The sequence below is a fragment of the Oculina patagonica genome, chromosome 8, assembly GCF_052425735.1.
Source record: "Oculina patagonica isolate OP01 chromosome 8, crgOcupat, whole genome shotgun sequence".
NCBI classification, from domain to species: domain Eukaryota; kingdom Metazoa; phylum Cnidaria; class Anthozoa; order Scleractinia; family Oculinidae; genus Oculina; species Oculina patagonica.
In genome coordinates this window covers 32,567,893-32,592,487 of record NC_135765.1, presented here as the reverse complement: position 1 = coordinate 32,592,487, position 24,595 = coordinate 32,567,893, and the positions used below count along the sequence as shown (strand labels likewise).

At 38.9% G+C, this 24,595-nt stretch overlaps 4 protein-coding genes across 4 annotated transcripts in view; 1 reads left to right on the top strand and 3 right to left on the bottom strand.

The window, feature by feature from the left end:
- Window positions 1-1,898: 1,898 nt before the first annotated feature.
- LOC144662236 (mannose-P-dolichol utilization defect 1 protein-like) lies at window positions 1,899-6,894 on the bottom strand. The gene is made up of 5 exons (XM_078523005.1): window positions 6,715-6,894; window positions 6,463-6,528; window positions 5,182-5,314; window positions 4,615-4,819; window positions 1,899-2,937 (listed from the first exon to the last, which is right to left on the bottom strand). Exons 1-5 carry the CDS (start codon window positions 6,809-6,811, stop codon window positions 2,704-2,706), a joined length of 735 nt encoding a protein of 244 aa, XP_078379131.1. The 5' UTR covers window positions 6,812-6,894; the 3' UTR covers window positions 1,899-2,703.
- Window positions 6,895-9,240: 2,346 nt separating this feature from the next.
- Window positions 9,241-13,048, top strand: LOC144663233 (LHFPL tetraspan subfamily member 6 protein-like). The gene is made up of 2 exons (XM_078524146.1): window positions 9,241-10,020; window positions 11,922-13,048. The coding sequence occupies exons 1-2, from the start codon at window positions 9,639-9,641 to the stop codon at window positions 12,170-12,172; spliced, it is 633 nt and encodes a 210-aa protein (XP_078380272.1). The 5' UTR covers window positions 9,241-9,638; the 3' UTR covers window positions 12,173-13,048.
- Window positions 13,049-13,708: 660 nt separating this feature from the next.
- On the bottom strand, window positions 13,709-15,904 carry LOC144663183 (DNA-directed RNA polymerases I, II, and III subunit RPABC5). Its single transcript, XM_078524107.1, has 3 exons — window positions 15,819-15,904; window positions 15,514-15,621; window positions 13,709-14,086 (listed from the first exon to the last, which is right to left on the bottom strand). Exons 2-3 carry the CDS (start codon window positions 15,606-15,608, stop codon window positions 13,978-13,980), a joined length of 204 nt encoding a protein of 67 aa, XP_078380233.1. The 5' UTR covers window positions 15,609-15,621; window positions 15,819-15,904; the 3' UTR covers window positions 13,709-13,977.
- An 8,542-nt stretch (window positions 15,905-24,446) lies between these two features.
- The window catches only part of LOC144663311 (uncharacterized), a 21,171-nt gene continuing 21,022 nt past the window's right edge, over window positions 24,447-24,595 (bottom strand). The window contains exon 26 of the mRNA XM_078524208.1: window positions 24,447-24,578. Coding sequence (XP_078380334.1) covers window positions 24,447-24,578 — 132 coding nt within the window. The remainder of the gene's footprint in view (window positions 24,579-24,595) is intronic.

Here is a 24,595-nt window from a genome sequence, read left to right as displayed (position 1 = left end):
AAACAGTCACGAATTATGCACCTATCAATGTTAAGCCCGAGGGGGGGGGGGGGTCGGGCAAGGGGTGGGGATTTTGACATTTTCTAAAAAAAAAATGTCAAATTCCCCACCCCCGGGACAAAATAATTGGTCAAAATCCCCATGAAATGTGGTCAAATGTCCTTCAAACCTTCATATACGACCCGAAAATCCCTACCCTGGGGCCATCACGTACGATCAAAATCCCTACCCTGGGGACCTACCTCACGATCAAATTCCCGTGGTTAGCCCGACCCCCCCCCCCCCCCCTCGGGCTTAACATTGATAGGTGCATTACCGCTGATCGATTCTGGGAGAAACATTTCTTCCGGTCTATCAGTAAAATTGCGTGACGGATCGCGTGACACATGTACCTAGTTAAACTATTTTAAATCAGTTGGTGATGATCAAAATTAAAAGTCTGGAACGTGAGCTCGCCATCAAATAAAAGCAGATAGAGTAAAAAATATAGTTTCAATTTTTCTTCAAATGTGCGCCATGCATAAACCCTTGACTGGGGTTGGCCAGGGGTTTAAGGGTAAGGGTGCAGGGGGTTATAAATTGGGTATAAGGTATTTGAAAAAATGGGTATGTGGTAGATCACTTTTTTATTTCTTGTGTAGGTGTATAATTATTTTGATTTCATTCATGAGAAAATTTTTGGGCCAGTGTTTTTAAGGAAATTTTTGGTTGGTATGTTCCGTTTTGTTTTTGACCTCAATGCCAGAGAGTTACTTGTGAGACCCCTCCCCATTCATCTTAAAACAAAAATCCCTCCTCTGTTAACTAACCTGCTGGGGGTCTTTACAAAGGGGTCAAAATCCATGGCATTAGGGACGGACCGTCATCTCTTTGAGGGGGATGGGAAGTTGGGCAATTGTCCTGGGCAAGTTTTTTTTTTTTCATCTTCAGGTTGTACAATATATATTTTTTTTACTTATGGTTCCCCTTGTACGAATTTTTTTTCTGACATTTTTTCTGTGCAGCAATTTTTTTGGGGAAATCGCCCAAAAAAAAAAAAAAAATGATCTGTCCCTCAGCACTACTGATCATGTTGATTAGCAGCACTAATCAATAAGTGTGAACATAAAAAAAAGATGCAAACATTGTGAGAAACTGCTACATAGGCAACATTTCACTCAAGAACCATCACGTTTATTAACAATGGAAAAACACTCAATTTTCTAACACTCTCTAAATAAAGTCCACACCTACCCTTAATTTTTTAGATGGACTCTAACTGCTACAATACATGTAAATGTAGAAACTGTGCCTTTTAAAAACATACAAACCCCGAATTTTAAAACTCAGATTGCATTTTACACTGCCCTAGTCAGGCATTGCCATTTCCCATGCCATCGAAATTATGAAAACTGTATGGGGAAGGGAAATCTTATTGCATTCCTGCAAGTTCCTTAGTTGTGTTACTGGAAGTCTGTTTAATTACCTTTAGTAGTTTCACAGTGACCTCTTTTATTATTTTAGACTCGCTCCAGGTTAAATGTAATACTGAACTTTCGTATGTAAACAAGAATAAAGGCATGGCTGCCCGGGGGGGGACTCCCATATTAAAGGGACGGGGATGCTCATCGGAAATTTTGAAAAGAACCCCTAAAAGAGACCAATCTGGGTGTGGCTCAAGCCTTTCTTGACCCCTAAAAGATACCAAAAAACTAAGAATGTCCAGAGTTTATATTTGTATATTTCTTCGTGTGTAACCCTAAACGAGACCATTATGGCTAAAAATATTGGCGTTTTGGGCGTTTTTCCCCGGAACACCCTAAGCGAGACCAAAAGTCCGAAATTTACATTCCTAAGCGAGACGACGAGCATCCCCGTCACTTTCATATGCGAGTCCCCCCCCCCCCCGGGCATGGCTGACTAGGGTCATTTAATTATCTTGGTGGACATCTTAGGGTTCATGTGTCATTCAAAGGCATAAGAGATTACCGTAATGATTCGATTTAGCGCCCGGGGCGCTTATTTACTTTTGGCACCTCGAGGGAGGGCGCTTATTCGAGACAGGGCGCTTATTTAATTTCTTAAGAAACAACCAAATGTATCTAACAATAACAGAAACTGTAACAGTTAGAAATTGTTTAAAGTTCAGTTTATTTTAAAATAATTGTTCATTTTAGCAGTAAATATATACATGAACTGTACGGCGAACGGTCAGGAGTTTATCTAGTTGACGTCAATGACTTCAGTATGGGCAGTTATCCACAATAGGGGCACTTATAAGAATAGGGGTGCTTATAAGAACGGGGGCGCTAATTAGAATGGGGGCGCTTATTGGAATAGGGGCGCTTATTTACAAAAACACATTTAAAGGGGGGCGTTTATTCGGAAGGGGGCGCTTATTGGAAGGAGGGCGCTAAATCGAATCATTACGGTACCCAAATTTTAATAATGTTAACTTTCTACTAGAATAACAAGTTAAAACCAAATACATTATCTTAAAACTGGACGTCAAAGAATGATTCAAATAATTATTCACAATTAAGTTTTGGGGGATTAATAAATAAACTGTCCCCCATTAACCCAATAATTTAATACAGATTTTTAAAAATTTCAAGACTTGCTTGAATTTTATGCATCGTGCAACTGTGTAAACCAATGCTTTTCCCCTGAGAATCATAAAAAAATAATATGAACATGTGTAACCCAAGACAAGACAAGATATGACTAGGCTTCCTTCTTCTTTAAGTCAGGCTTGACATTCCAGTAGTACAGAACCTGAAAGGTTAAGGTTGCATTCAGCGCCGTGGAAACAAGAAATGTGATCAGCATGACCTTGTCGCCAGTCTCTTGTATTGTGGTGAAGATGCGTGCTACTGCTCCCAGGAACAGCAACGCGACCATGATGAATGACAACTGGCCGGTGTGGCCATTACGGAAGTTGGTGACTATCTGTAAAAGCTTTAAGAAGAATGAATTGTAAATAAACATCTACACAGAGTCAATGCAGAGGTGTACCTTATTACATGAAATTTTCGCGACACTTAAATTTCGCGAATTTCGCGATTCTAAAAAAATCGCGAAATTAAAGTGACGCTAACAATAAGTGTCGCGAACATAACATGACGCGAAAATTAAGTGACTAGCATATGTTAGTATTTAAGAAAGAATAGGTTTAATACCATTGAAGGAAGGAATTTTCAATGTAAACCTTGATTCTCTTGTAGACATTGTGAGAACTGCTCTGTTGTTGCTATTGCCGAGATTTCGTCCCGCCCTTGCGTTTTTGTTAATTTTGATGTTATTGTTCCTTTGATGAAGTTGTTTTGTTTAATTCAAAAGCATGTTAAATGTAAAAATGTAAATTGTGTCTTACCCAAAAACGCGAAATTAAAGTGATTCAAAATACAAAATGTTCGCAAAATCGCGAAATTTAATTGTCGCAAAATATGCGCACATCAAAATCTTGAAATTAACGTGTCGCGAAAATTTCATGTAATAAGGTAGTAGGTTAATGGCTAGTGTGACGGACTCAGATTGAGACCTCTGTCTGGTGCAATTTTGTTGTGTTCTTGGGCAAGACACTTTACTCTCAAAGTGCCTCTCTCCACGCACTGAATACAATTATTTGCCTGCACCTTGAACAACCTGCACTGGTTTAGCTTAAAGCCTGGTTTTGTCTAGCACTCAAGACAAGTGCAGATGCAAGCATAACAGCTTTTATTTTACTGTGAAAACAGCCTTGATGCAAGCATAAGCGCAAGCGCAAGCGCAAGCACAAGGATCAAAATTTTTCCCTTTCTTGTGCTTGAGCTTGAGCTTGTGGTTGTGTTCACGTTATGCTGTGTGAAAACAAGACGCAGCATAAGCACAAGGAAATTTCGACATCTGGCAATGTCTACCTACTTAAAGCTTTTGTTCAAGATTTTCCCACATCTGAGCATTTGAGCCTAGTAACTACGGTAGTAAACATCAAGTTCTTATGTTTGTGTTTGTGCTTTTGTCCACGTTCATTTTCACTTGGCACAAACTACTTATGCTTGTGCTTGTGCTTGTGCTTGTGTCGCTAGCAAAAACCAGGCTTAAAAGCTCAAAATATTCAATTCTGCTTACTAGCTGTCATACACTTCTCAAATAATTCTTGTTAGTTCTAAGAATTTGGCAATTCATGGAGACAATATTCCCTCCAGATAGTTGATTGTTTTGTAATTCTCATTACCTGTCTGTTTAACAACATATACTGGTACCGCACACAGCGGTCAAACGCAGTGCGCGTGCGCAGTTCATGTGTAATTGCCGCCAAAAGTTTCCATACAAAGTCTTAAATTTTTCAGTAAACTTTTGCTTTAAAGCCAAAAGTTAACGCCGTCCCTGGAAAGTTAAGGTTTATACGCCGCTTATGGATTGGAAATTTGATAATGCATCTCCACTGAGTGTCCCAGCTTGAACGGTTCTTTCACCGTACTATTTCTTTAACAATTTCTTGCAAAACTTTGCCAACTTTGGAGTCAAAAGTTCGAGGTGGCAAAGACCGGATGTGACATCAATTTTTGCGTTTGACCGCTGTGAGCTGGTACCGTAACTCTTGATGGCGAAATTACATTTTGTTAAAAAAACGGTGTAAACAAAGACACTTACCCTACTGATGATGAGAAAGACAACGTTAAGTGACATGAATTGCACCAAGACGGACATGGGGGTAAGACCAGACACTAGAACATAACAGATGGCACCGTACAGGAAAGGGAAGATGACGGCCAGCAAAGGTTTGTTGGTGTAGTAAAAGTACATCATGACGAGAAGACAGGTCTGGATTGACATGAACAAACTTTCACCCCAAGCACTGAAAAGCAAAAATAATACAGTGATCAGAGCAATGAAGTGAATAACATTGAGGGGGTTGGAGATAGGAAACTGGTAAAACAATCCTTTCTCCTTTCAAGACAAACATGTTTGTTTGACATGCAAAAAGGGGGGGGCACAAAGTGCTGTTTTAACCTTGTAGGGCCTCTTACAACTAAAATTTAGTTGCTAGTTGTCGGTGTCTGACATTTTCAGACTGCAGACTTAGAGTATATATCATGTTACCATTGCCATTATTGAGAGGTAACCTTAACAGGCTAACCAGAGACTGTGCTATTCAGTCTGCAGTCTGCAAATGTCAGACAACCCTATTTTTTTTACGTAAATATACAGTAAACATACCTGAAAGGGAATGCCTTGGCAAAACTATATGTTGCAGTTGCAGTCATCGCTACCAGCTCAAGAAGAAATGACATCAAGCTCAGACCCTCCACACTGGAGGCTTGTAAGATTTTGATAATCTGAGGGATTTTGACTGCAAAAAATAACATGGGCAATTATATGAATCAAATTCCCCTGAGTAACGTTTAACTCTGTGGTCAACTCCGTAGCAAACCAGGCCAAGGTGGGGATTTTACCAGGAAAGGCCCCCTGGTTTACATTTTCTTTTGCAAACAAACTGTCTTAATCCCCAGAATGTAACATACACAAGATAGGGCACGACAAAAGTGCTGTCTGATAGCCCGGGGCTAGTGGATTGATTGCTTGGGCTAGCGTCTTTTGCCCACGGGTTGCCCGATAGGCAAGTAACATTGGTTTTTTTTTTCTTTTTTTTTTCTGATGGCAAACTTCAGAAATGAGTGTGCAGCAGGCAGACCTACCGGTAAATCAAATTTTATAAATGATGCTATTTGCTAACAGCGCCAATGCAAGCCAATTCAAGTCACAGTGGATTTTTTTTGGAAGCCTAGTTTCTATTTTAAGGGCATGTGCAACTTTCCAAGTATGTTTGCATATAATTAGTTATGCAAATTACTGTCGGGCTAGCTTCTCAGAGCTTTGGGCAAGTGAGATAAGATAACAGCTTGCCCGAAAGGCAAGCTGAGTTTTTTATTTTCGTCTCACCCTGACAAGATCACGCAAGGGACTTGTAGACTTTTTCTCAAGATCTGGTCTTCGCAGAGAAACAGCAAATATGCAGGAAACGAACATATCAACATTCCAGATGTTTACAAGTCCCTCCTTGATCTTGTGCAGCCGTCGTTCATTATCTTTTGCTGGTGCAGCACACGCAGAATTGTGAATCGTTAGAAAGCCATTGCTCAGTTGGCTTTTTAAAAACCAATGAAGCCTGAAGTTGTTTGTCTAACGTTAACACAAGTCAGTTTCAAGCACAAGTTTTACACTCTGATGTCCATCCCTGACTGCAGTCTTAGTATTTTAGTCATCTTATTCCCCAATGTTTACAAATTCCCCATGTTCTATCCTTCAAGCTACACAAGGGGCAGGTCTCCATGTAATCCCCCCCTGCCGCCTTCTCCCTCCCTGTATTTCCTAACATATCTTCGTGGAACGGAGGTCAACCACAGGGAAAAGCTGGTAAAATATGCACAAAACCTTCCTCGGATCGACAGATCACACTAATGATCAAAACATTGAACAAATCTAAAATTGTTAACTTACTAATTGCTGATCCGACGACAATGCCATAACCCAAAACTTTGCTTACCGCAATCTTCAGACAAGCAACTGCAACATGAATAGAAACAAAATTTCTGCTTTAAAAAAAGTCGAATAAGCATAAAAGAATCCCGTTGAACAAAGTCCGGCCGGTCAAAATCGAAAAATATACAAAAGTAATGATGAAATAAGAAGATTTATAGCGTTTCAACACGAAATGCAAGCAGAAATCTGTAAATCTGTTGTTTTACCTACCGTGAAAGAAGTTAAAGTTGAGAAAGAATTCATCGTGGCAATATTTTGGGACGATGAAGAGAACCAGAGGTGTGAAGAAGAACTCGCCGACCGCCATCTTGGAGTCCACGTCAAAAAGCCGGTAAACACATCATGTAAGCAGTCATGATCTCTCCACAGGGAAGAGAATGTAGTTTTGCTTTGCCCTTGGACCCTGGCCTTGCTCTTCCACAAACGTCTATGCTATAAAGCATAAAACTGTCTGGATTTGTCCCTACTCAATCCGGATCGTCACAAAAAGCGCTTTACAAGGATAGAAGGATTTCCAAAACAACTATAATACCTCTGTTAGACAATGCGGATGTCACATGGGGAGACAAAGCCAATTTGACTCTTAAGAAGAAAGTCCAAGTTCTGCAAAATTTAGCTGCCAAAATTGTGCTCGATATGCCAAGGCATTCATCTGCTACCGAGGCGCTCCAACAGCTTGGCTGGGATAATTTAATGGAAAGGAGAAGACTTCATAGATTAATTTTGTTTTTTAAGGCATTAAATGGCTTGATTGACTGGGATTTTAATTTTTATAGCTTTAAAGACATTCATAATTATAATACTCGTGGACGAAATGACATTTGTAGGCCCAAGTCATGTCGCTCCTGGGGCCAGAACCGTTTTATTAATCAAGCTGCTCACGAATGGAACATTTTACCCGACAAAGCAAAAAGCGCATTTGACATTTTAACTTTTAAAAGACATATTAGAAGTATTTGATAAGTTTTTTAATTTCTTATATTCATTTTTTAAAATTTAACTTTTTCATCTTCTATTTTTAATATTCACTTTTTAACCATTTTTATCATATTTGTTATTTATTTTATGCAGGGCCCCACTGAAAACCACCTTTTTGTGACGTGGGCTCCCTGCTAAAATATCTTTATTATTATTACAAAAAGCCCAGAAGAGAGCAGAATGAAAGGTCTGCTTGGCTGGTGGTCTTTTGCGATCTTTTGACGCGAACCATGTGGCGGTGAGCAAAGCTGAAAACAAGCTAAAAAAAAGCAGTTTTATTCACAAAAGCAACTCCTGAAGCATCGGTCAAATCAATAACCCACAACTTTTTTAACGAATCATCCGTTACATCGGTCCAGTCTTTGGTCTGTTTCACGCCACCGAAGGTATTCTTTTTCAAAGTTCTTAAATTTGTTGGATCTCTGACATCTCTGGTATGCCTTCTACATGTGATTACGACAGCAGTAAAACCAAGGAACTCGGGGATCTTGTTTGTTAAGGGATTTGGTAAATCCACATTTTTGCCTGAGAAAATCAGAGGCCACTGCACTCAAGAACTTAATCCCGCCAGAAGATTGCCGGCTCTTTTATAAATATACATATGTAGAAGAACATCTCTCAGCTCCTGAGCTCCAACAAATAATAATAAAAAAATATCTAGACTATTTAGTGTGAAGAACTAGAAAACTCGAAGGTTCAAAACTATATAAAAACTTAGAGCGCGGATATTGTAAAATATTCAAGCAAAGATAAAAACAATCAGATCTGAATTTCCTTATTAGCAGGGTCAGTATTATTATAACCTCAAAAAGTATTTTTACAGAGAATTTATTTCCTAAGCTACTCTTATTAAACTTTAAGTCTGAATTTTTAAGTAAGCATTATGATCTAGGTGAACTGAAGTGAGTTTACTAGAGGAATTCAGTGGGCACTCAGTGAAAGCCGATCAAACAGTCACAGCCTTGAGTTAATAATCGTGGGAGCCACCATCTTGAATAGCTTGATACTCAATCTGATAGGAACGCTGACGGTTGGTACAAGGTTTCCAGTTAAAAATTCAACAGATTAAAGCCTGAGTCAGGCCTGGGTAGAGACAGGCCGTGAGTGAGTCCATAGCTTAGTACATTAAAAAAAATTGTCAATGAAAAAAATTGTCTAGTACGTTAAAAACATGTCACTTCTCTTATCTATCAGGTCCTTCACATAATACGACAAAACAAGATTCTATAGCTATAGATCAATGGCTTAACTCTAATTTCTCGAAATTTCTCTTGAGTCCGGAAAGGAGTTTCCCTTCTTCTGGTACAATAATCCAGCTAAATCTTAGCCGATCTTTCCAAAGGTATGCTTTTTAATCTCGGAATTTCCTTTCGATTTGAAGATGAATTCTTATGCCGCAAAATGATTTCAAAATTAACAACATAGCCCCTTTAAATAATCCTGCAAGCCTTACAAGTGATCAAGTTTTAATTTCTCCACATAATGTCAATGCATTGTGAGGGAGGCAAGTTTTGAGAATTCAAGAAATGATCACCTTTTTCGATCCAAGATTGTTTCATGATCACCTCAAAACTATCCCGTGATTCTCGCCGTGATCACCCAAATAGCAATCTCTTGTACCGGAAATACAGAGCTGTTATCAACATATCCCCGACTGTTATCTACAGATAAATGTGTTCGCAATGGTACAAAAACCTCAGATTTCTGTGTCTATTTTTCTCAGTCACTCAAGCACGAAACCCATTTGAAGTACTTAGCTCACACGTGTAACTATGTAGCGTATTAGCATAATCGCATTTTTTCCAGTATTCGAGATCGATTGCCGTTTACAAATCACAACTGACAGAAGATTTGATGTAATTTGAAAAACACAAACAAGAAACGCGATATCAGTTGACTTACAGCAATCGTCACCGTGTTCAGAGGCGTCGAGGTACAGACCGCAAAAAAATTCAATTTTGCCAATGTTTACCCCGTACGAATCAATTCAATTTGGGCGGATGTGATTAAATCTGTCGAAGAGCTTCGGAGTTTCCCGCTGTTTTTAGCCCAAACAAGCTTCACGAAAGAAGACGACGCAATTTCGTAAACATTTCGACTGGCAAACTAGAGCGAACAGGTGTTAATTTGTCAGCGAAGTCCATTTTAAAGTAGCCATGTCGCACAATTTGACAACAACTGGTTTCTTCTGGGTTACGCTCTCCGTTCTAAGCTCGCTGTTAGCTTCTACGGGATATTTTCTCCCGTATTGGATAGAAGGGAACATCTACAACACTACAGTTTATTTGGGTGTATTTCGCCGCTGTAACTTCTTGATAAAAGGAAAAGATGGGCTTTCATCCATTCAACGAGCTTGCGGCAGGTACGCAAGTTTTCAAGACATTCCTTCCGAAGCATGGAAAGCTTGTACTGTTATGATGGGAATCGGTTGTGGGTTTTTATTGCTCGTTGCTTTGACAGCCATATTGTCCTGCTGTTTAAAAGACATTGTTACAAAAACTTCTGCACGAGTTGGAGGCGCGTTTCAATTCTTGGCCGGTAAGTATGCGATATGGACAAACACAAATGCGCTAAATTTAATTTAATTACATAGGTGCCGAAATACTTAGAGAACAATTTCAAACCCTTAAGTCCAACACCTCGCGCAGAGGTTTGTTTGCTTTTTTAAATGGTTTTCTGTTTGGGCTTTACAAGTATGTTCTTATCTACAACGATGAAATATGACTTATCAAATGACAAGTATCCCTTTTGGAAACGTGTCTTTTGTCTAGTGTTGTAAATCTACACGCACAATTAACTTCAAAAGTTTGCAAAGTTCATCACACAAGATTATGTCTTTGGTAAACCATGTCAGTCAACGGGTTAAGAGAAAAAACACGCAAACGTCCTCCTTAACACAAAAAGCGAGTATAGTTAGCACATCGAAGTAAAAAGTAAACGCTTTAATTCACTCTTCTTACTTCTTGCAAGTTCTAATAACTTAGCAAATTACAGTGAAATTAATTGTGTGATTTGCACAAAGGCTATTAATTTAAAAGCGGCCGCCAAAGTTCTTTAGGTAGAGGTCACAACCACATTATAAATTCCCGTAAAATTAGCAAGGGTTTAGTTCACAAAGAGATTGATTTAAATTTAATCCTACTTCAAAAGAAAACAAATGTTTTTTTATTTCGTGTGCTAACATTGAGTAGATCGCTCGAACGACGAAACAGATAGTTTATATCTTTCGTGAGTTATGACTGAAATGTGCGGGTCATTTAGCTGACCACAGGAAACTGACCTAGTAATCGTGTTGAAAAGGAAACTTTTTGTTTTATAAACAATGCTTTGTTTTTCCGCTTTTGAAATTCAAGCCAATACACACAGGTGAGGTTCTCCAATAGCGAGCATTTTCATTGTTTCCACAAGAAAGATCATGAAAAGGCATCAATTGATTTGTGATGAAAATAAAGCTAAATAAACGCCGCCGTGTCCGACTTAAATGCGAAGGGAAGGAAACGATTAGAAAAGCTTTCATATTTAAAAGCCTGTTGCTTGGAAGGTCAACATACTTCTGAATATTAACCTTTTTCCTTTTCTTCGGATAGGAACCCAGTTAATTTAACTTTAAAATTTACATTTTATAAATGGAAGTCAAGAATGTTCAAACAGAAACAACATTCCAGAAAACAATTATTAAATACTTGGCATTTCTTAGATCTTACGAAATTTCCTGGCATAGATCTTTTTATCCGCCATTTTCATTGGCCGCAAACAGCGCCTACACATGGGGTTTGTTTGCCTTTTCAAGTTTCAACCATAGCTTGTTGTATTTGTAACTGACTCCATATGATTAGCCCGTTAGAATTAATGCCACGTACACGAACTTTTATTTTTAGCATTCTAATTATTTTAAGCTGAGGGCCCCAAGTTTATCAGTAACTTACGTTACTGTCACGGGTCACCCTCATTAAATAAAGTCTTTCACTTCACGAACGAACGATTGTGCAGCTTCAACGAATTTCCAAACGATGACCAAAACCAAGCTTCTCCTTAACAATACAAATTCGTGAGAATTATCCCTGTCTTGAGCCAGGAGCCCTGCTGTAGCTCATGGCCCAACTTGCACAAAGAGACCAAAGAGCTGTCTGGAGTCTAGTGATGAGTATTCGTATATTGACATCAGCGTTTGAAGGGTTTACAGAACTACAGCTTTGGCGAAGTTGTTTGACTTATTCACTGTACTGTTAAAGTAATTCAAGACCATTCAATCTTCTAACACGTTTTGGCTAAGCCACATGTACGCTATGCAGACCTACTTTCTTGGCCACTCCTGTGTATGTGTAACGGGAAACTTTACTGCGCAATCACTTAATCGATAATTTCGACAAATGATTTTGAAGCTAAGTTTTGATCACACTCAGTAATAAAACACTGACTTTATTTTCTTTAATTTTCAGGCTTCCTTCTTGCAATATCCTGTGGTATTTACCCATCAGGATGGGGAAGTGTTGAATTCAAGCAAGCTTGTGGAAACGATGCTAATTTTTACAAGCTGGGCCACTGTAAATTGAGCTGGGCTTTCTTTGTATTTGTGGCAGGGACTGGCTCCGCCTTCATTTGCGCAATTTTGTCCACACGAGCGGGAAAACAGAAGAAGAGGTCGTATTCACGAACTAATATCGAGAGATCGAACAGTTTTTTGGTGTAGTGCTGAACCTTAGCCTGCAAAAGCTGCATCATGTGGAAATATCCGCGAGAAGTTTTCAATGTCACACAGACCCGAAATGATCCAATCAGAATCAAAGCCGAAACCTTGTACCCTGTGTGAAGCGCGGGAAAAGACGCTTGCCAGCTCACGATTAGTTTTGGTATAGCTTCTGATTGGTTGAAAAATACGTCACGTTGTCTTTTTAGATCCTCTAACGTCAGAGCTATGATGTTGTTTTCTTGTCCAATCAGGAGACTTAAAACAAAAGCAGTGGTGGTTTCGCTCAGGTGGTTTTTCCCGCGTTTACAGCCGGTTACACGTTTTCCCGCGCTCGGCGTTGGTTTCCCGCCGTAAGATTTTTTATTGGCCCGTTGCACTATCCACAGTTGAAGTAATCGGCTTTGAGATTTCAGTTTTAGAAAAGATATAAAACGCTCTAGTTAATATGGATAATCACAGTTACCACAAAGACAAATGGTAGCTGAAAGTAGCGAAAACCAGTGGCGAATTAGAAATAGTAAACTTGATACAACACGTTAACAGGCGGTTTATAAACACTCAGCACTGAACACTTAGATACAATTTTTTGTACTCCTATTGTACACTTAATAAACATCTCAACCGGTTACCTTGGCTCTCTGTGCCTTTATCCAACGACAATGGCAGTCAGCATGGTAGGCAGTTGACAAAATTAAAACACCTATTTCATTAACAACTTCCTTGAAGTTGATAAAGATAAATAAACCGCCGTAGCGAATTTTGAAAAGCTGATCTTTGAGCGTTTAATAATAGCCGACGGAGCAAAGTAGCTAACGCTCGAAACGTCGGCTGTTCAGACCGCTACGGCGGTTTGTATACCCTAGTATCAACGTCAAGTTGATGTTTGCCGAAGCTGCATAACAGTTTCTTTAACTTTGAGAAAATTAAGATTTGAGTTAAACGAACGCGATTTAAATCCTCACTCATCAATCTAAAATCCCTATTCGGGCTATTCATATTACTTGGCAATGCATAAGCTCTGACGCTTGAAACCGTTCTCTTGCTAAAGTTCATGACGTGTGTCGATATCGAATTTGAACCTGCTCAAAACGATATGAGCGTAGACGAAAACTTTCGGTCTCCGCAAAAGTCTGCTCACTCCAAGGGCTTTCCTGCGTAATTTGAGAGCGCGCGAGAGGCGTAAAAGCTTGGGGCACGGATGGGAGCTGAAAACAAGTTCCAAGAGAAATTCTTCACCCTGTTGTTCCTCGATGCCCCCTGTCATGCACCGGGCTTTTCCACGCGGCTCTCCTGCGCACTCTCAAAAAAGGAAACGACAGATTAACTGGCTATTCCACGCTGGGCTCGTGGTATTCTCTGAGGTTACCTTATTTCTCAAAACTGGATTACCACAGATAAGATACAACCACTTTGCAAAAAAACTACACAAGTCAACAGCCGTATCTTTTTTCAACCGACAAAAGTACTTTGAAAAAGTTTGCTAACCATATGTGCTAGTGAGATGAACATTTAGTGCTAATCAATAGTTTGCTTTATTTGTTTACATGTACATCTTTAAGTTGGTTTTCCTATTGCCTAATCAACTACAAATGCAATCAAAGACCAGAGGCAGAGAACTCAGATTAGCTGAGTTGCACAAAAAGAAATTAAACAAACTATTAACAAAGTGTTGACAACAGTACATGATGAATTCCAGAGCCTGTAACAGCAAGATCTTAGTAAAGTGCACTATGTGCTGCTACATTTATCAGTTCCATCACAACTTCCAAATAAACTTGTATTACAATCCAACATCGATGTACAGTTTATTTTTCAAGGGGAGCATAATTCAACAGTTTTTCAATCAAGTCCACATGCGAAAGAAGCATTCTTCGACAACAGTATCTCTTCAGTCCCAAGGCATCAAGAGCATCTCTAAATGAATACAAGAAAAAAAAAGATCCGTAGATACATGTAACCTGAGTTTGAGTTTGAGTTTTATTTCAAAATCTGAAAATGGGAACTTGTAAATAGTGTTAGCAGTCCTAAACAGAGCCCACAACAGGGCCCACAAAGCTTGCGACTTTAAAACTACCTTGTTTGAATCACATCTCTCCTGTAAGAAGAGCCTCCTTTAATTTTTACAAAATTACAATTTTTAACAAGGAAAACTAGATTGACCCACCCTGATTTCTTGGTGGCAACAACTACTGTACAAAGAAAATACCCTTCATGACTTTGGCAGGGACTTTTCCTTGTCTAAACCCAGAAATAGTACAGACTATGGAAGGCCCTTCTTGTACGTAATTCCTTTTTTCTGGCACAGGGCTTGAAAAAAGCGCCATCTGGTCACCTGGGACAAGTAGATTTTCCCGCTGGGCAAGTGACTTTTCATGCTCACTATTCCAGTGGGCAAGGACCCAGGCAAGTCATCTGCTGAAAAAGTAATCTACTGAAGGCAAACATGCATCTGTTCCGGGAAAGTAAAATTTGAGAGCTGCTTGTCTGAAGGGCAAGGTAGAATTCAAGATCTTTTCAAAACCTGCTGACAGTCCCAAATGTCCTACTATTTTGACATGCAAGATTGTTTTGCGCAAAGGTTAAGTACTAAGAAAAACAAATGCTGGACAAGTCACATCCCAATGGACTGACAGGATTTTTGTTTCATAAGTCTGGAATGTTCTCCAGCCTGGGGCGCATTTTATTTACATGTATGTTATTCCAAAGATTTTCAGTATGGGCTCCATAGGAATGCAGCATACTGGCATAGGAACTCGGTCTTTACCTGTATGTGAGTGAGGCAGTGCTTGACATAACATGGTGATAGGCACGGGCGGATTGGCATAGAACTTTGAAAGACCTGTTGCATCTTTAGCATAGGATCTAGAGAGATTGCACCCTGGAATCTCTGAAAATCAGAGAAATCTTGGATGCAATGGCAAAATAGAAATGCTTTCTAGTTTACCATTTATTCCAAACCATCCCAGTCAATTCAAGCCATCTACATGTATTAAAATTGTCATGATTTCATAAGTCGCGGGTGGTTAGGAAGCAACCAGATCCCTGATTATCTCAGTCAAGGGAAACAAGTGCCAGTTAATGGCAACATCACTTCTCCGAGAAGTGACTGAGCCCGCGGTTTTTGATCCAGAAGTTGCTTAGCGACATGACATATTTGTATGCGCCATTGCTTTCAGTGTACTTGTGAGTGCTCGCGACAGTTTTTGATTGGATGAAATAATTTAAAAAATTTTTGAGTGCTTTAATGAAGATTTGCCAAAACTGGCACTTATTCCCCCGACTGATCTGGGATTTTCCTGTTTTGGCATTAATTGTTCATGCATGTAAACGTATGTACTCACCCCTCTGTGTATTCCGCTTGCAGTAAGCCAAGATAAGATTCCCATTTGTTCCCGATCACTTTCCCACACGTGAAACAACGAATTGGAATGATCATGATCTTTAAACAACTACACAACAAATACGAACGTCAGTGTGTTAAAAGATCAAAGAATTCGACAGGCTCGAGAAAGCCTGCACGTGCAAAATGCTGAAAATGACAGGAAATCAACACGACCAAAATGCACTACAAAAGCGACAAAACTACAAAGTGATGAACTAAAAAGATCAAAATATCAATAAATATAAAATTGACGTTATTAGTTACCTTTTACAGCCACCAAATTATGAAAAAATACAGGAATTATCAGTCGAGAGTACTCTCGTATGTGAAGTTTCGAAGCACAAAACGTCATTTGCTAGGCGCTAGGTTCCAGTGTCTCACGGACCTAAAAGTGCATCCGCTGAAGAGAACTCCTGCAGGCTCCAGTCGTCTCGGGTCAACCTTCCAAAATGGCTGGTAGAGGGATCGGGTTTGGATTGTCCTCTTTATTGCGAGGGTCTCGCAGGCCCTGCTGCCAGGTTTGTAGCGTATTTTAGGCTTGATTGTATTTTTCTGTCGACCCCTTGACAAAACAGTATTTTCTGTAGCGATAAAAGCTAGATTCTTCTTTCGCCGTGAGCGATTGCACGCGTTGCAAGGCCAGACTGCATGCATAATAATTAACTTGGCATTTCTGAGCTAATATTAAATAACCCTACTGTCAAACGCTATAAAGCACACAGAAAAGTCGCACTTTTATGATATATTTTTGTAATGCCTGGACAATTTATATATTATTTTCGTGGAGGGTCCAGTTGAAATTAAAAGGGGGTTTCACATTTTTCCATTGTCTTTTTGTGGAGTGTATTTTTATTTGGGGGCATATCAAATTGCATAATTATAAACAAAAACATCGTATAGTTTTAATCCATGTCACTAGAATTTTTTTCTTTTTGCTGTTTTATTAGCACCCATGAAATCATTAATAATTCAGAAAACTGTCCATTGATTGCTAAACAACAGTAGTTGTAAGCTTATTGTTTGTACATTTGTACAAGTAATTTTATTAGTGGCATTTCCTGCTGTGATAAACATTTCTATTCAATGGACATCTACAGATCTACCTTAGAGGAGTACAGACTTCGGCAATACCAAAGGATCAGGTCTGTTTTTAATGCCTTCAGCCATACTAGGGATGGTGGTATCCATCAATCTCATGCTCTTATAAAATGCTCTCTTAACTACAGGTCAGGAGCAGTAAATCTCAGGGGTGACTGCCTAGAAGATTGTTAGGGGTATGCCACTGGACCCTAGAAATCCTTTCAATACACCCTGTACATACCATGAAAAACCTATTTATGACCCACTTTGAGACTAAACATAGCAACAAGATCTCTAGTCTAGAGTACTTCAGTCTGTAAAGTTTAACCTCCAGTAATGGACACCTCCTATGGGCAGATACCCCAGGGGGGTACTCCGACTTGTAAATGACGGGGATGATCGAATGAAGGCAAAACTCAGGACCCAAAAAAATCCTTAAGTCTTCCGACATTACCCAAAAAAATCCCTGGACCAAAAATAACCCCCCAAAAAATCCCTTGTCAAATTACCCCTAAATTGCCAGGAGGGGCAATAACGCTCGAGTTTGATTATTCATCATACCATAAATACGCTAAGGCAACCCCCACGCACTCTAATTCGTTTTTAATACCCAAAAAAATCCCCTATTTGAATCAAGTCACCCAAAAAAATATTCGCCAATCTTTCAACCCAAAAAAATCCCGGGATCGAAAATTTCAAACCCAAAAAAATCCTTTGATCATCCCAGTCATTTACAAGCCGGAGTACCCCCCCCCCCTGGGGCAGTTACCTCCCATTAAGTGCATGGACACCTTGGGTGGACACTCAATCTTGATCCTGCCCAATCTGGTATGAGTGGACTCCTCTCATAAACTTGTGGGTTGTTTCTCTAGTCTCAAGGGGGTCCACTTCTAGGGGATTGGCAAACTGTACTTTAAGTGGTCAGGCTATTCATCTGAAATTTCCAAAAAATAACCTTATAAGTATAAAGTTTTGCAATGCTTTTTGGGCATCAACATCCATGCCATGACATATTGAGAGAACTGTCCCATAAAAGGGATACCCTATTCCAGGCAACTCAAAATACCGTAACTTGAACATGTAACAAATACATATATCACTATAAATGAAAACCTGTAAATTTATTTTATAAGTTGGATCCTTGTAGAGATGCAATTCTGTTGTAATTCTTTTTTCGTATTCTCATTGTGTTTTTACAGCTTTTTGACAAGATTCTGATTGCTAACCGGGGAGAGATAGCATGCAGGGTGAGTAATACATTGTATTTTTATTTATTACTTGCTTTTTTCACACCGTAATAACTGTGCTCTTTGTGATTTTCAGGTCATGAAAACATGCAAACGTCTTGGAATCAAAACTGTTGCAGTGTATAGTGAAGCAGACGCAAATGCTGTGAGTTGATATCAAAATACATTTTCTCCTTAGTCTGCTGTCTTTATCCCCTTCCAGGGCTGCAAATAATTCTTTTCACTTGAACGGACGTAATTATGTCCTAATAAGATACCATCTTGGTCGGACAAAACAAAATTGTGGTCGGACAGATTTTTTTTTATCGTTGCCATAAAATGATTTACGATCAAAAAATTGTCCGGACATTATGTCCGACTACTCTTGGGATTTCATCGGACATGAGCAAATTTTGGTCGGCCAATGTCAGATGACCGACTGTTATTTGCAGCCCTGCCTTCTTACCCTTCAAGTTTGGAGAATTTGACCACATATCTGATCTTAATTTAGTTCCATTATTTTTGTCACGACAAACATTAGCACTGGTTGTATTGATATTAAAATGTGTTTTCATTTGTAGCTTCATGTAAAAACTGCTGACGAAGCATTCTGTGTTGGACCTCCACCAACCAATCAGAGTTATCTAAACATGGACGCCATCATGGAGGCGATAAACACCACTGGAGCACAAGCGGTAAGGGAATTGCTTTTGAAGTTTATATTTCCTATCTAGTGGCTGGTGAGCTGCATTCTGGATCAAGTAGAGGTCCAAGTTCAAGCCCTGGCTGGGATCACTGTATTGTATTCAAGATTAGATGTGGGCAGGGCACTTTAATTACTCTTTCTATGACATCTTTTCTGCCTTGTAGTAACCTTTTGTGTAAGGTAGTCTACATTTGAGCCTTGTGACCCATCAGGCCGGAGCTTATCCCAGTTTCTGTAGTATCAAGCGACTAGGACTATTTCTACCCCACCTGGATGGGATGCTAGTAAATCACTGACAGATTTAACCACAGCTTATATATTTGCTGGTACCTATTTTACATAGTGGGTGAAGAGACACACTATAAGGGGAAAAGTGTCTTGCCCAAGAACACAACACAGTGCCCTGGTCAGGACTCGAACCCAGACCTCTCGATCACTTCAATCTATCACTCATATGGGCAGATAACCACTGGGCCACCTCCCACAAACATTTTGTGTACTTACAATAATTTTGCAATTGTCTTGCAGGTTCACCCAGGATATGGTTTTCTATCAGAGAACAGCAAGTTTGTTTCTATGCTGGTAAGAGTTAATTTACATGAATGCAGAGACTCCAACCCTCCCGATTTGATCTGGATTCTCCTGCATTTTATCAGATTCTCCCGATTTATCATGAAATTCTGAAAACAAGGAAAGAAAGAAATGATGTCAAAATGCCGGAAATGGCACTTGAGAGAACCTAAATTTGCAAAATTTCCCAGTGGAATATGCCCCCAGACCCCCCTAGAGGTTAGCACTTTCGATTCGGTGCTAAAAATATTCCCTATTTTCCTTCAAAAAGGGTTGGAATCTCTGTGAATGTAATGTTATATTTCAAATGCAAAAGGCAGTCTTACTGTAGTCTCATTTGATTTCCACTCACAGAGAGAAGATTTCAAAATAATAAATTATTAATAATTCTTTGCAGTGTACTTTTGACAAAACTCAAGAGTTTTGGAAAGTGCATGACACTGTTTCAATGACAAGTGTTGACACAGAGCTTTCATTAAGACCTGACATCTGCCAAAGCTCTTTGAGGTATTCTGTGATGAATCTTCAGCTGGAATTCATGGAGCTCCCTAAAAAAAGGGGTGATGTTTCAACTTCCTATATTGCTCTCTGATATTGAAAGCCCAGTGATATACTTACAGGCTCACATTGTGTTGGCCATCTGCTTTTAAAATAAAAAATAAACTGGGATCAAAAATTAACTGCAATATATACTGGTATATAAGCTTCTTTTCTCTAACACATTTATTTTGATATTATCAACAGGAGAAAGCTGGTGTTGCCTTCATCGGTCCTAAAGCATCAGCTATGCAAGCCATGGGTGACAAAATCCAGAGTAAACTGATTGGCAAGAAGGCTGGCGTGAACATCATCCCTGGGTTTGAAGGTGTTGTCAAGGTGAGAAAAAACAGATTAATCACAAAAAAGAAGTCAAAACTTGTCTGATTAATTTAAAGGTTGCTATTATTATAATGTTTTTATTCTCATTTAAGTTTGATCTTTCCTTCAGGATGACGAGGATGCAGTCAGAATCGCAAATGAAATAGGTAAGCTCAGAAATATTCATTCCTTGCCAATAATATGTTGACCGTCCTTTGGGTGAATTATGAGTTGATCAAGGAAAGCAGTCAGGATCAGGCCCATCTGGCTATGTGCTTACTTAACACATATATGTGGCAGGTCTATTATTGATCAAGAATCATGTAATTTTATTGCGGTTCTCATTGATATGCGAACTCTGAAATTCAATCCTCGACCAACGGTTTACGCTTTTTTGCTGCTGTCAATCATCTTAGCGGACCTCTCGGGAAACAGAGTTAAGTTTAAGGTATCACGGAAGGAAAATTGGCGTTTTCGTGCAAACCATCAATGATAACCCCAATAAAGTATATATTTTCTGAAAGCTTTTTGAATAAAGATTGTAATTTTGAATTTTGTTTTGATCATATAGATCATAATAAGCAACGTCAGCAATTTGTTTGCAATTATGATGTTGCGCAATTTTAGGTTTATTTGAGGATACATTTAAATGTGAGCCAAAACCTTTATGTGGAATTTGATCTACATATATTGGTCTAAAAAACGGTTTCTCAGATTTTTCTTTTCTTGCTCCATTAATTTTTTATGAATTTTTAAACTTTAAAATGGAATTTTTAGGGCTTCTTTAGGATTAATAATTCATAAAAATTAATGGAGCAAGAAAAGAAAAATCTGAGACACCGTTTTTTAGACCAATATATGCAGATCAAATTCCACATAAAAGTTTTGGCTCACATTTAAATGTATCCTCAAATAAACCTAAAGTTGCGCAACATCATAATTGCAAACAAAATGCTGACGTTGCTTATTATGGTCTATATGATCAAAACAAAATCCAAAATTACAATCTTTATTCAATAAGCTTTCAGAAAATATACAGCTATTTCAATTAACGTTGTCGGGATCAAAGCTTAAAGACAAGACTGAAAGGCAGTATGGGTAGAAGAAGAGGGCAACTGCACGTGCTGAATACTAAAATATATAATGACATGACAAACGCGAATTTGCACGTTTTCTATTTCTTCAGACATGTGAAACAAGGTGGTTTTAGCTACACTGAATTTAAGGAGAATTTTCAAAACTCAGAACCAAGCAACAGTGAAAGTAAAGCTACAGAAAGGCCTCCTGAGAGGAAAAACAAACTGGTGCATTCTCCACGTGCGATGATGCTTAATGAAGCTTATATGCAAATTTGTAGTGAATACCCAGAACGCCATACGGTCTTGCCTTTTAGCTTTTAGCTTTGACCGACAACGTTTATTGAAATAGCTGTATACTTTATTGGGGTTATCATTGATGGTTTGCACACAATTTGACTTGGAACCAAAATGCCAATTTTCCTTCCGTGATACCTTAATCGGGTCAAAAGTTCATGTCTGTCAGTTGTGATTGGTAGATTTCAATCCATTTTGTTTTGTTTCTGTTTTTCATGGTTCATTGGTTGTCGCCATAATTATGATTGACAGCCGTGAAAAATGCAATCGTTAGTTGGATTGTGAATTTCAGAGTTCGCATTTCACTGAAAACGGCAATGAGTACATGTATTTGGATTGACTTTGTTGTTAGTTCTGGTCAGTGGGCTCTTTGCAGCTAATGGTCACTTGGTACAATATCCCCCTTATTGAAGAGCCAGCTACGTGCTGCGACATCCAAAGCAGAGGGACTTCAACCAGTCAGCCTTGATGTTTCTTTGTTTTGGAATGTCCTGGGCAGTGTGTAGCTTGCCCTCCAGCAAGGCAGATTTTATACCACGTGACTATTGGCTGCAAAAGGCCCAATGCTCTAAGAGGTTTTCTACACACCCGTACCTCTGGTTCTCAATATTTAATAATTCAAATATTTTCATCATTAATTTGTAGGTTACCCAGTCATGATCAAAGCTTCTGCTGGTGGTGGGGGCAAGGGAATGAGAATAGCTTGGAATGATGAAGAAACAAAGTGAGAAGTTTTGAATTTAGTGTGTAACCAGTCAAAGCTTTTAACATCATTTGAAGTATAGGTGGCTACCCTTGTGAGTCACTTATCTGAGAGGAATATTAGAGCTGAAAATATTTCCCTTAAATATAGGAAGCTGAATTTTAGCTGGCAATTCATAAAATTTATATAGAATACCTGCCAGAGCTCAGGGTTCTCATCAAAAGCGCTTACAGCACTGACATTTAATTTCAAGACATAGCTGTTAGTTATTGATTTAAAGCCATTTAGACACTGCTATTGTTTTATTAGGGAGGGATTCCGGCTTTCATCTCAAGAAGCTAGTTCCAGCTTTGGAGATGACAGGTTGCTGGTAGAGAAGTTTATTGACAATCCGAGACACATTGAGATTCAGGTATGATCTTTCAGCAATCATTACTCATGCTTCTTCTTAATGAATGTGATTGTGAGATTTGCCATTAAACTTTGTAGCTTAAACAGTCAAATGTGTAACCTAATACATGTATGAAAAATATTATATAACAAGGATGGACAAGGATTATTAAATTTTATTATTATTTAGATTATTAAATTATGATGTTTACTGTGCTTTTAATAATAGTATATAAATGTGGTTTTAATTATATTCTTACTTTTTCCAAAGGTACTTGGAGACAAGTATGGAAATGCAGTAAGTGAAAATTTACCGTAAAAACCCGCAGATAAGCCGCACCTTTTTTCCAAAAATTTTCGCTCGAAAGCGGGGGTGCGGCTTATCTGCGGGAACATTCGGAAAAGGTGCCGTAAATTTTTGTTAACTGATGCTAATTTATGGAAAATTATGTAAATTAAAAAACTTAAAACTACAAGAGAGTACCGGTCATTGCTTTTGCAAGTTTGACAGCTCCTATACTGTTTGCAGTGTCGACAATGGCCTTTTACTTTAACAGTAATATTGATACTTTTACGAGCGAGAAAATACCACCAGTATTCACGAGTAAGATGGCCAATTGTTTCTCTCTCATTTTGCACTTTGATGAAAAATTTGTCGAACTGATTACGAAACTCTCATTATGCAACAAGTTTATCTCCAATAGATGGCTCCCAAATCTCTTTAATTTGTCAATGATAGCCACGAAACTCGAACGCCTCCATCGCCATCTTGTTTTGCTTTACGTTCTCGCCCTAGTCCCATATTTCGCGTCCGATCAAATGCCTGGCTACGAGGCTACGAAAGTTCTGCAAACGAAAGTTCTTGTTGTTGTCACGCAAAAACCTATGGAAAAACTGCGTTGAATGAAGAAATACCTGTCAACAAATGCCAGAAAAAGATCACCCATAATATGTCAAAGTTGGTTTTCATTATATTAAAGAGCTCAAATTGTGGGTAAGACTGAAGTATTTTCTGTTTCAATGTTCATTGAGTTTACGTTCGATGAAGAAGACTTCCTAAAGACTCAACTTTGGATTTTTGACTCGACTTTGGATTTTCTTTGATTTACTTACAAAAAACTTTTTTTCCAACATTTGAGTTGTTAAACTCAGGGTGCGGCTTATCTGCGGGTGCGGCTTATACGCGGGTGTTTACGGTATACTTCTGTATTTTTTATATTTATTTTTTATACACTGTCAGCTCTATAATAAATTTCAACCTCTAAATATTAAAAAAAATATAATATAATTATAAGGGAGCACATACTTTTTGCTGAATCTTGTTTCTTGAAGTTTTCAAATTTTGTGTTACACTTAGGTTTACGTGAATGAAAGAGAATGTTCTATCCAGAGACGAAACCAGAAGGTCATTGAAGAGTCACCAAGGTAATTACACTGAATTTGCATTTAGAGCAATTGAGTGTTGAAAAACCAAAACCAAGGTAATCACTCTGACCAATCACAAAGGACACAGACAATCCAGTGGACCAATCAAAACTCGAAGCAAATGCATGTAGCTGGCACGAAGCGCGGAAAAACGTGCAAAAGTGAATCAGGATTGGTTTTGGTTTTACAGTCAACTCTCTCTTTGCGGACACCCCACTATTGCGAACACTCACTATTACTAGCGAAAGAGGTTTGACTGGAAATGACTCCCGCTATTACGGACTCTCGCTATAACGGACACTAAACGACGCCCCAGTGTGTCCGCTATAACGAGAGTTGACTGTACTTCTGATTGGCTGAGAAAGTGGCACAAGTTTTTTTAGCCAATCACTAAGCATAGTAATGCAAAACCAAAGCAAACGCGAATTACTTTCGACACTCAAATGAAAACCGCTCTACCAAGATTGAGGGGTTTGGGGGGGGGGGGATAAAGCTGCAATGAACTAATGTGACATCCAGGGGGACTATAGAAACACTTATAGTAGATTTATGCTTCAGAAACTAGGATAAGCTCTGACTGGTGGTATGGGCCACTTGGCTTGATGCAGACTTTACCTTTTCACCGTATTTCTCAAGAGTGAAACTGGAGTTACTGCTAGCTCGGTAAAATAACCTCATATTTTCTTGTAGCCCCTTTGTGGACCCAGATA

Coding starts and splice junctions, on each gene's coding strand:
- LOC144662236 (XM_078523005.1), bottom strand. CDS start 6,811: ATGGCGGTCGGCGAGTTCTTCTTCACACCTCTGGTTCTCTTCATCGTC. Junction 5,315..6,462: donor TGTCGTCGGATCAGCAATTA/GTAAGTTAACAA, acceptor TATTTTTTGCAG/TCAAAATCCCTCAGATTATC. Junction 4,820..5,181: donor GCCAAGGCATTCCCTTTCAG/GTATGTTTACTG, acceptor TTTGCTTTTCAG/TGCTTGGGGTGAAAGTTTGT.
- LOC144663233 (XM_078524146.1), top strand. CDS start 9,639: ATGTCGCACAATTTGACAACAACTGGTTTCTTCTGGGTTACGCTCTCC. Junction 10,021..11,921: donor CGCGTTTCAATTCTTGGCCG/GTAAGTATGCGA, acceptor TTTAATTTTCAG/GCTTCCTTCTTGCAATATCC.
- LOC144663183 (XM_078524107.1), bottom strand. CDS start 15,608: ATGATCATTCCAATTCGTTGTTTCACGTGTGGGAAAGTGATCGGGAAC. Junction 14,087..15,513: donor CAAGCGGAATACACAGAGGG/GTGAGTACATAC, acceptor GTATTCATTTAG/AGATGCTCTTGATGCCTTGG.